Source organism: Melitaea cinxia, chromosome 12 (assembly GCF_905220565.1).
Source record: "Melitaea cinxia chromosome 12, ilMelCinx1.1, whole genome shotgun sequence".
In the NCBI taxonomy this organism is placed as follows: Eukaryota; Metazoa; Arthropoda; class Insecta; order Lepidoptera; family Nymphalidae; genus Melitaea; species Melitaea cinxia.
This window is the reverse complement of record NC_059405.1, coordinates 5,092,249-5,104,519: the sequence shown is the minus strand read 5'-3', so window position 1 is coordinate 5,104,519 and position 12,271 is coordinate 5,092,249. Positions and strand designations below refer to the sequence as shown.

The following is a 12,271-nucleotide window of genomic DNA, read 5'->3' as shown; positions in this document are numbered from 1 at the left end:
GTGTTTTTACGTATGTGTATGAGAGAAAGAGAAAGAGAGAGAGAGAGAGAGAGAGAGAGAGAGAGCAGCAGTTATATTTATGTCTCTCAAATACAAACTTTGACATGTTGTAATTTTAAAATATGAATAGATTACAATAAATTTTTGTGTAATATGGTGTTTTTTTTTAAATTAATCCTGTAATTTTATACTGAATCAGGCATGTATTGGGTTTAATGGATTTTTTTAAATATAAAGTATAAAAATATTGTGATCTAAACATGATATAATAGAGATGTAGCAAAAAAAGAAATAAAAGAACAAAGTTTGTTTTAAAATAAACTTTACTTTTAAACTTGATTAATGCCACCTTTGCATTTTATTTAACTTTCATCAATTAATATTTACACCACCGAGAGTTGTGCGGATTACAGTTTTCACTGACATGAATCTTTAATTTAGAAATTGTAAAAGCTGATCAATCTTCTTTTCTTATTTCTCAATATTTATGTGATAAAACTTGAGAATTATAATGTGAAACGTAACAATTTAGCTAAGTACGTATTTTTATTTTCATCCTCTCTATCAAATGAACCATGCTGGATTTCAGGATAAAACTGTCTTAGTTTTCAGTATCAACTCAAACGATGCCAAATTTAGTTTCCGATTGTATAGATTACGGCGAAGGTAAAGATAGGCAAAAATATAACATATAAATTTTTGGCATCAGTTGTTTAGAGATTATTAAAAGATTAACTTTAAGGAGTAACGTCTAAAGTAAAATATTCTAGGAATTTGTTCACATTATTGACCATTTTTTGGAAGGAAGCATTCCAGACTGCATTTTCGAGCAGCTCGGTTATTTCTTGCCATTTCTCTTGAGATAATTTGTGAACGGTGTCTGCTGTAATTTTAAGGAGGTAAAATTAAAGATACAAAAAATAGAATCACTAAAATTAGTCTAGCGCTACAAAAATGTAACAATAAATATATTACATAATATTCTTGTATAATATTGTTGTCTGTTTCTAAGGTAGGCAACTAAATACCACGCGCATTAATATACGCAGCAGAGCGAAGCTGACATCCGTGCTGCCCGCTCCGTAGGAGACTACCATAGGGAAGGCGACGCTGATATGCGCTCCTTCACGAGCGTTCACGGTGTCTGCCGGTGCTGTGCAAGGTCACCGCTGGGTTTAAATGTGTTGTCTGGCACATTTTGACAGTATTGGGAACCCTACGGTATATTATATCCGCGCACACTCACCTAAGTCCTTCTGTCCATTGGATAGGTTTCCAAAGTGAATTTTAATACTTAACAGTTCTGGTTTAACTTTGAAATCTTTGACATGTAAATTACTTTTTGTATCAGAGCTTTTAATTATTTCCGTGTTATACTCGGATGTTAAATTATATTCTGCAATTAAGTAAAGCTTATTTTAATGGAAATAAATGGAAGAATGGAAATAAACGGAAGAATGGAAATGATTCACATAGATGCGATGGGCTTTAGGGAAACAAAGTTGAAATAAAAAAAAAACTTCAAAATATTAAGGTAAAACATATTACAGATAAAAAACCCAACCTTAATATTCTAAAAAAATGTATTCATACTCATATATAAATTTTTTAAAAGTATTTTAAGGCAAAGTTTATTTTTACAGATATTTATGCTAAAAATGGCGATAAAAACAATAAATATTACCTGACTCCGCATTAAAATGCCCCTTTTCCTCCACAGGTATTGAGATGAGTTGTCCGCTTATTTCGTAGTCGCCACTTATACTTAGATGAGGACAGTTTACTTCAGAGTATACGTGTCTGAAATCTTCTCTAAATCTGTTTAAAAACAAAAAAAATAACATACATGCATGTCGATTTTTTATTTTTTGGGACATCTTGACACAATACTTACAGATAATATACTTTACAATGATACAGGTAAGGCCAAGAAATATGAATCAGCTAAATCAAAATTAATACACCCAGTGAAAAGTTATGCAGTATAATACAAACGTAGATTGACGAAAAAATAGTCAAGCAAATACGCGTTATTAGATATAACTTGAAAAGTACTTGTTAGATCTCAAACAAATTTAAATGGTGCTACACGATACTCACCACCTTTCTTTTAAAAAAGAATAATCGAAATCGGTCCACCCAGTAAAGAGTTCTGATGTAACATACATAAAGAAGAAAAAAAAAAAAACAGATGAATTGAGAACCTTCCCTTTTTTCGGAAGTTGATTGAAAATAATCTACACTTTCGTAGTAGTATTCTCCTATATGAAGGAAAGGCCTTTACTCACCTGTGGGATGCCTAAAAGGGGAATATATACAGTAAAGGGGAAAGCCTTCTATTGAATAGTACCTATTTGACGATGCGTTGGCGCAATAGTCACAGGTCTGGCTTGTGGCTGTTGTGATGTCGGTTGCGGGTTCGATCCCCGCACTTCGCAAACATTTATAGTAGCCATACAAATTTTTGTCGTAGTCATGGGTGGTGGTGGGCGTTTGTACTTATATATTGAGTGTGTTTCCGGACCCCCTACACAGAAAAAAATCCTATAGAGGGGTATGGAGTGTGGGGTGTTTATATTTATTCATAAAACCTTATCACATATAGAGAGTTTACACTTGCTATACCTATTTTCTAACATATAGCTGAATTTGGACACTCGCATAAAAAAGTATCGATTACCAAACTTACTTTAAATTTATAAATTTGCATTTAGCATAACCAGAAATAGTGCTGTTGTACAATGTATAGTTCAAGCCAGATAAAACTCCTTCAATATTTTCCAAGAATTGAGGGTCAGAGCTCTCAATACCGAAATCTGGTATTCCTCTGACTACTTGTAGTACTATAGTTTTTAAGCCATTCTCAAAGCACTTTAGATCATTTCTTTTGCACGGTGAAGTGATACTACCTAAAATAAAACATTCAAAATTGAAGTGAAATGATAATGATATTAAAAACCGGAATGTTTGGCGAATGAAGTAGTGACGCTTACACATCTTTATATTCATCAAGAGATTGTATATGAGTATAATTAATGTTCTTCTTTTTTGAATATTCGAAGACACCGTCTATCAATGTAGTAATGTTCAATTAATCAAAAATCTTCAAATATTTGGAAAATCCAAAAGTACATGCCTCCACGTCCTCTAGTAGCTTGTTAAGAAACTAATGGTCGAACGTACAATGATTGTAAGTTCGATTCTTAACATAAACATACTATTTTTATAAAATTGTACAAAAACGTAATTAGCGTTTTAAGCTACTTTCAATAATTCAGTGTTTTACTAAACGAATAGATGAAATATTTAAAACTCATCGTAATAAAGCGATAAGTCTTTTAATTAATAAAAATAATTAATTGATTAAAATTAAATTAAACTTACTTGATGAAGCTCCATTTCCAGCACATAATGTTAAATTGCAAACTATAACAAATGATAAGAACAGTGACAAACGCATTGTATTAGTTCCTCGTGTAATAATTACAACATTAGTGTGTGACTGAAAGCAACATAAATGTCGATTATATACTATCTTATCTCAATTCCTAATTAAACCGAAATAAAAGAACATTAATAGAATAAGTATAATACATCATTAAAAATAAATGTATATCTTTTTTTTAATGAATGTTAAAATAAGTTTATACCATTAATATACAGGCTGGATACAAACAAACGACATTTAACTGAACTAAGTAGGCTGCTACATTCAATTATTATTTCAAAATTGTATACAAAAAGTTAGTCAAAAATAAGAAGGCTACATTCAATTATTATTTCAAAACTGTATACAAAAAAAAAGTCAAAAATAAGCAGTGCTTTTAGTTCAAGTCGCATACATAATTATGTTATGCCTAAACTAGGTACTGTTGTTTATATTGGACTGATTTATTGTTTGTAGCATGCAAATTGTACGTATTGTATGTGGTTTGATTTAATGACTTTCGGTTTAATTCACACAGAATAATTATGCTTATTTGTCTGTATTTTTATTACATTATAGAATATTCGCATATTGTATATATATATATATATATATATATATATATATATATATATATATATATATATATATATATATATATATATATGTATGTATGTATGTACATATATGTCAGTGTTTATTAATTTTCACATTTTGCCTACTTTATCAAATTGTATGTCTACCTCAGTTTTCATGGAAGGAACCCACGTTTTAAAGCCCTGGTACATTTCTAGTTTTATTTGCTATTGTTTTGATGTTAATTAATTGTGGTCTGCATTAATGATAGTAGTAAATTACAGAACATTTTTTGTTGTGTTATTTTATAATGTTTGTTAAGACCATATGTCACTGTTTGTCAGTTAAGGTCTTATGTCACGGAGTTAATTTTTGATATATTGATCCAGTTCTGGACAAAATTCACTCATATAGTCAATCATCAGAAGCCAATTCTGTGCTGCCCGTCTTTGGCCTGTGTTTTTTAAAGCTAGCAGGTAGATGGCTATCCTGCCATCGGTCGGCTTTATAAGTGCCAAGGTGGTAATGGAACAGTGTTATCTATATATGGGTGACAATATTCTTTACTACCGTAGCCACACATAATTAATCAATAGGATACTGAATTATAAGTATTAATATTATATAGTATGGATTATGAATCATATAGCGTACACAAGATTGAGTGTAATTTGTTTATAGCGGGTCTGAAAAAAAAACTACCTTCTTTAGTTTTCGTTTTATTTTGGTTTTCTATTTTTAGGAAGTAACATTTTTAAAATTTTAAATAGAATTTTTATACCTAAGCTCTACAATATTATTATAGAGAATAAATTTATTGTTACAATCAAAATTAAAATCAAAATCAAAAATAGCTTTATTCAAATAGGCCCCAAGAGCACTTTCGAATCGTCATTTTACAAATTAAAACGTTAAAAATAAATTATTATTTTTGTAAAAGTTAAGCTACCACCGATTCGGAATGTAGATTCTGCAGAGAAGAATCGACAAGAAACTCCGCAGTTACTCTTTTGAAAAATAAAATATAAACTGTTTTTAGTACCAAATTAGTAACATGTTGCATAAAATACAGCGCCACAAAGTCCGCACATCTTTATCAACTATGTAATCCTGCACCGAATAATAAACTTTATCTATTATTATTTTTTAAATAAAAACTTTAAATTTATGTTGAGACAATTCCAAAATATACCAATAAATACCAATTTCTGAAACTTCTATTCATCTCATGTAGTAATTTTTTGGCACAATTTTAACAAAAATTGGTGAAATCGACACATGACAGAAACGAATGGAGAACACTCCTTTTGTGTATTTGGTTAAAATAAAATGACTAAATTAGTGAATCTTCCACTGCAACGTACTCCAGATACTTGTTGACACTTTTTGATAGTGTATCAAGAGATTTATACCAAATAGGGTATTGGATTAACTTTGTGATTTTTAGCCAGTTGTCATGAGCAAACTTGTGAATGGCATCCGCTGTAAATAAAAAATAATATAAATTAAGATTGATCAATTTATCGATATTCATTATCACAGCCTTTCGCAGTCCACTACTGGACATAGGCCTCCACAACTTTACACCAAAAATGGCGTGAACTCATGTGTTTTGCCCATAGTCACCACGCTGGGGAGGCGGGTTGGTGACCGCAGGGCTGGCTTTGTCGCACAGAAGACGCGGCTGCCCGTCTTCGGCCTGTGGATTTCAAAGCCAGCAGTTGGGTGGTTATCCCGCCATCGTTCAGCTTTTTAAGTTCCAAGGTAGTAGTGAAACTGTGGTATCCCTTAGTCACCTCTTACGACACCCACGGGAAGAGAGGGGGGGTGGCTATATTCTTTGATGTCGTAACCACACAGCAATTTATCGATATTAACGACAGTGAATTTCAATAAAAGGTCAAAAAATAGTGTAATCCAGTTTAAAGGAAGCATAAACAGTATAATAAATTTGTTTTAATCTTTTGATTGAACGCTTGGATTTTTTAAGTGTCGGTTTTTAAAACTTCTAGTCTTAATTATTGGTAAATTTTGTGCTAGAGCTCCAATAGGTAATATAGATTCAATTCACTTTGATTTTATTTTGGAACAACAAGGATATATAGACACCTGCAATATCAGAAGCATCCCTATTCCCCTACCCCCCACCACCCCAGGAGCTCTGCTCACCTTACTCGCCACAATAACACAGCACTGCCTGAAAGCAGTATTATTTAGCTGTGATCTTCTTTATGACCGAGGTATTTCCTCATTTGGGCTGCACCAGATTTTGAGCAGGATATTCACTGCTGTGCCTACCCCAGTGAAATTTAAGATTAAAGTTCTCTTTTTTAATGTGCTTAATACTAAATTGTATGAGAATGTAGGAAACATAAAATACATGCACGAGATTTAAACATACAATTTTAAAGATATATTTTCAACAAGTTTTATTCATTTTATTTTGTCTTGGCATTTTTTTTTTTGCAAAATAATCTTTTTTACTGTGTACTTACCTTGTTCTTTTTTACCGTTGAACAAGTTTGTAAATTCGTATATAATAGGTTTTGTTGGTACACTATCCACTTTGAATTTTTTTATTACAAAATGAGTTTTTCCATCGTTCCCTTTAATTTTTTCTAGTTGAGTATCAACGGTCACAAGAAATAATCCTGTAAGTAAGAGTTTTATGTAATTTATTTTTAAAATAAAATAAATCGACAAGTCATACAACGTAGGTAGACGAAAAAATAGTCAAGTCTCATTATCAAAGATCACTCCAAAAGTTGTAAGCAGATTCCGATGAAATTTAAATGTGACCACATGTAAACATCGGCTTTCGATTAAATTAAAAATCATCAAAATCGGTATACCCAGTAAAAAGTTATGCGGATTTTCAAGGGTTTCCCTCGATTTCTCTGGGATCCTATCATTAGGTCCTGATTTCCTTATCATGGTACCACACTTAGGATAAAAAAGAAATCAAAATCGGTTTAAAAATGAGGTCATCAGTTACAGCATAATTTAACGAGTGAACAATCAAAGTGATCACGTTGTATCAATGTAGTAATCCTAATCATATAAAAAAGCGAAAAGAAGGATAAATAAAAACTATTTTTATTATTTACTTATTTATATATCACGATTCAGCGTATAATATCCCACTGGTAGAGTATAAAAAGCCTCTTTCTCTATGTAGAAGTAGGGTCGGAGTTTAATCGACCGGTGTCAATGATAACAACCAGAACCAACTGCTTAACATATTTTCCGAGGCATGGTGGAGAGACCCATAAGGACAGATAACCAGACCAAAAAGCAATATTTGTACAAATACAAATATCCATCCTGAGCGGGAATCGACCCCGCAATCGCCGGTGTGTGAGCGACCAAACGGTAAAGGCATCACTAGACCAGAGCGATGTTATTATCTATGTATGATAATGTATTAAACTTAGGCCGCCTACATCAAACGTCAATTTCGTCGTCAGATCGTCAGCGCACGACGTTGCAGCGCGACAAAGTTGCGCATACTCTTGCGCATACGTGTTGAGTTTGATGTCGATGATAAGTGGATGGTACTGTCGCTTGGGCACGTTTTCTAAAGTTTGTTCTATTATATATATGACAATTTTATGGTGGAGTTTGATAGAGTGACCAGAAAGAACTTTGGTTGATTGTCTCCAAATATGGATAATAAGTGTGATAAGGAAATATTAAAAATACTAGGAGGTGCTACGTCTGTCTACGTTTGGGACATAAATATATATTTTTTATATTGATGGTATGTGGGGCCGTCATAATAATGATTATAATAATGATACTGAATCAGGTGACTGGAAAGATTCTAAATTATAATGTATGATAATAAAATCATATAATTAAGAGATGCTTCAGACAACTCCTGGTAAAATAAATATTTTATATAAATAAATATGCGTGATGGAGCGACACGTACAAAGAGTTAGTTGGGGATCCTTTCAACAAAGTGATTTATAGTACGATACAATAAATTGACGTATAGGTTGAGGTTATTGTATAAAACTCCGGTCGGTACACCGTGTGTCCTTCGCGCTGTAGCCTAGAGTAGTGTGTGTACCAAAAGGTACTGCTGTGCTTTTTTCGATTGACGTTATGATGTCTTGAGTTACGTTTTTCGTTGAATAACTATACCAAAACCACGACCAGATGTTGCTTAGCATTGCAGACGCCATTACGGTAATCGAAGTGATACGGTACCGTGTTGGACCTTCACTGTGGATTTCTTTCAAATTGTTTGAGCATTGAACGCTTATGTGTGATGTGCTTTTGTTGCAAATGACTCGTCTTTATAGGAAGTTCTCTCAGTTGAGACTAAGGATCACATTCTTGATGGCAGTGACACAAATATATTCAGCTGTTGCATCTTTCACAACTGTTGAAGTTCGGTAATATAGTTATATTTAACGTTTGTATTGAACAATATCAGGCACACTATAAACTGCTGATCTCTGTTGAGAAAAGTTCAACGACGTGTGGTCGGAACTTACGTAAGAGGCGGGAGAGGAGGCTCTTTACCTCTACCCCCTTTGTATATTTTACTAAACAATTAAATATAAATATACACATGAGAAACAACTGCTTCTCTCAAAAACTTATATAAGTTGTTAATAGAAATGAGATCGGGACTTTATAATTATTTACACCAACTTACTGCTATTGTAAATATTTTTGATAAATATCTTAGAATCTTTTTAATATTTTAACATTTACCTGTATGAAATGTAAAATCTCCATTTCCTTGAATAGGCAATAAGATAAGCTGTCCGCTAATATCGTATTGACCATGTAGATGAAATGAAGGGCAATAAGCGTTGCAGCGCACGCTTGTCATGTCCTCGTTGAATCTGAATAAATTATAAATACTTATAATTTAAATGATTGCGTTAAAAAATGACTTCAATTATATCGACAAGTAATACAACGCAGGTAGACGAAAAAATAGTCAAGTAAATACGCATTATCAAAGATTACTCCAAACGTTGTAATCAGATCTCGATGGAATTTTAACGTAAGCACATGATAAACGGCTTTAGATTAAATTAAAAATCATCAAAATCGGTACACTCAGTAAAAAGTTGTGCGGATTTTCGAGGGTTTTCCACGATTTCTTTGGGATCACATCGTGAGATCCTAGTTTCCTTATCAAAATCGGTTCATAAACGACGAAGTTATCGCCGAACACACACACACACACACACACACACACACACACACACACACATATATACGGTCGAAATGAGTAAGCTTCTCCTTTTTTGAACTCGGTTAAAAATATTATAAAGCTAATACATTTTAGAAGTCTTGTTTTTAAAACTAGTTATACAAAATCTTACAAATGAAGCTAATATTCTTAATAGAACATCTTTTGTAGACTAAAAGATGATTTAATACAGTCAAGAGTAATACAGTCTACATCTTTAAATAAATATTAATGAATAGCTTAACTGTATGTACGAGCATGACTATTTGACTATATGACTGTATGATTATATGACTTTGCTATGACTTCAGATCGGCTGCACCAAATTTGATGTTTTTTGTGAGTTTATATCGTCATGACAAGGTTTATATAAAAGAAAGGTTAAAAAAAATTATATTCATGACAGAAAAATTAGTTTGCTTAGAAGTTCGCCGGTTATAAGAATAATTTATTTGTGATCTATCATAACCATGACTTCTTTCATTTTCACAGCCAAAAACAGTCCAATCCTTACTAACTAACGAATTCGAGTACGTTTATTTTATTAGCACAACGATAACTATTTATATATTTATTACATTAGTTTGACTTATTTTGAAGGAGGAACTAAAAATAATAACAGCATACTTACGTTATATTTGATAGTCTACAATCTTTAAATCCAGTAACAGTACTATTAAACAGTATTAATTTTAATTTAGGCAAATTTTCTTCAATAATATCATTGAATAGAGGATCAGCGCTGTCCACTCCGAGTTCTGGTATACCAGTAAGTATCCGAGGTAGTGCAGCATTTACCGTTTGCTCTAGACAAGACGAGTCGCTTACTTTGCATGGTGCAAATAGGCTAGCTAAAACATATTGTTGAAAAATTACTGCTTAAAATTTAAAACTTGAGTTTTATGTAAATTCAACAAGTGCCAATTATTTCTGGATTTCATGGTTATAAATATATTTTGCGCTATGTTTTTGTTGCTATTGTTAGTATAGTAATTCTCTTAGAAAATATATCAAAAGCTTACAATTAATTGAACAAAGAATTATTAAGAAGAATGCATGATTTTTATTTTTTTATAAATAATTCATGATTGATGATGTTTTTTAATTAAGGAAAACAAATTATAAGTTCTAATTACCGTATATTTTGCACCAACAATTTATTCTCAATTATTGTGGTTTATATTTTTTTATTGTATTCATTATATAATCGAAAAAAAATATCTTTAAAATTATTAAATTAACTGGTCATTTTCATTTTAATAATGAAAGTGTTTGTTCATTTGCTACTGTACTACGCCCCGCGGTTACCTTCGAGTAATTTTCTATCCCGCGAGAATGTCACAAGCCTATGTACTACCGTGATTAATATTTTGAAACTCCCGATGTTTCGGCGTCGTTGTAGCCGCCATATTTGCGGTTTAAAAACTTAATATAAATAAAAATATAAATAAAAACAAATATCCAGAAACAGTTAGGAATTTTGTGAACAAGAAAAAGTTTAAAAACTAACAATTGAATGTCAAAATTTAAATGTAAAAAAAAGCTTATTTAAAACATTATCGTTCTTAAGTTTTTTAAGTGTTCATGTATGTCAAATGGAAAAAAGTGCGTACGTACAAAGTACATATCAGCAGTGAAACTTCTTTGGCAAACTAATTTTTAAATCTCGTTCTATCTAAAGCTTCAGATTCCCGTTTTAGCGCCATCGGCAAAAACGTTGCCATGTCATCAAAACGCCGTTTTATTCGTAAGAATATTACCCTCATGCGCCTTAAGAATTCACTTAAAAAATTTACATTATAAACAATTAAACATATTCAAGGTTGTATTGTCCATTATTCGAAAGATATTTTTTTTCGGTTACTAAAAATATAAACAAAACACATACTATATTATTAAGGGCAGTGAAAAAAATTAGTTTTGGGAAAATCGAAAAAATAAAATAAAATTGCATTTAATTAAAAAGACGCTTTTGTACTCGCCGTGATTTCGAATTAAGATAAAATTGTCACAAAAATATAAAAATATATTCGGTTCAAAATACGTGAACCTTTTCGTTTTTTGAACACAGAAACTATGATATAATACCGTAATTAACTGAAATAAAGAAATTGGTAAACTCAAGCACAAAGCAAATACAATAATAAAGATTTACAATGAACATTATTTACAAGCAGAGAGAGAACCCGTAACGGTTAACGCAAAGAAACAAGTATTTTCTTATTTAATTAGCTTAAACCTTAAAACATGTAAAAACAGAAAAAATTAAATCATTGAGAAAACTATTTTATCACAATTGTTTTACTTACCTGATAAAACTCCACTAGCTAAGTACATAATTAATAAAATTGGCAACGATCGAAGATACATCTCGTAGTGGTTTCTAAACGTTTATTCCCAAGAAATTAAACACACAATCAGTATACTCGTATATATATATATATATATATATATATACATCCTGCTAATAATTAGGCGTCCCACATGGGCCGAAATGCATCTAAACTGGCGTCCACCTCCTTTAGACGTCCGCATATCGGACGCCACTTTTTTAATCGATGTCCTATTAGTCCTTTTGGCTCTAGCTACCTGTACAACAAAAATCGCCGGAAGGCAAAAAATCGTTGAGACATTTGCATTTGTATAACTAAAACTTCCGCGAAATTCCGCACCAACGGTGCAGCGCTAGTCTAGCGCGTATATCGACAGAGCGTATACTCTGCTAAAACTCTTCCGATACAACCGATTATTTGACGTCCTATTGCGACGTTGCCAAACTGACTGTATTTGAAGGTTTTGAAATATTCAATTAAGTCAAAACAAATCATTTAAAAACAGTTTGCCGAAGTTGCTACGCACGTGTCGCTGCTTATTTGACGCTCGGTTGCAATATACTGCTTAAGTAGTAAAATAAAATAAAAGTACACTTAAAAAGAAAAAGTGAGGCTTTAACGAATTTACGAATTGAATTTACATATTAAGCGGAAAAGTGACACTATTTTGTCATAAAAATAAAAATATTCCATGGAAGCCAGGCTGGGTAGCAGTCT

At 32.0% G+C, this 12,271-nt stretch overlaps 1 protein-coding gene across 1 annotated transcript; it reads right to left on the bottom strand.

Annotated features, from left to right (window-relative positions):
* Window positions 1–737: 737 nt before the first annotated feature.
* LOC123658676 lies at window positions 738–10,630 on the bottom strand. The gene is made up of 8 exons (XM_045594032.1): window positions 10,579–10,630; window positions 9,853–10,072; window positions 8,732–8,865; window positions 6,499–6,654; window positions 2,690–2,909; window positions 1,685–1,818; window positions 1,247–1,396; window positions 738–883 (listed from the first exon to the last, which is right to left on the bottom strand). The coding sequence occupies exons 1-8, from the start codon at window positions 10,628–10,630 to the stop codon at window positions 738–740; spliced, it is 1,212 nt and encodes a 403-aa protein (XP_045449988.1).
* Between the last annotated feature and the right edge of the window lie 1,641 nt (window positions 10,631–12,271).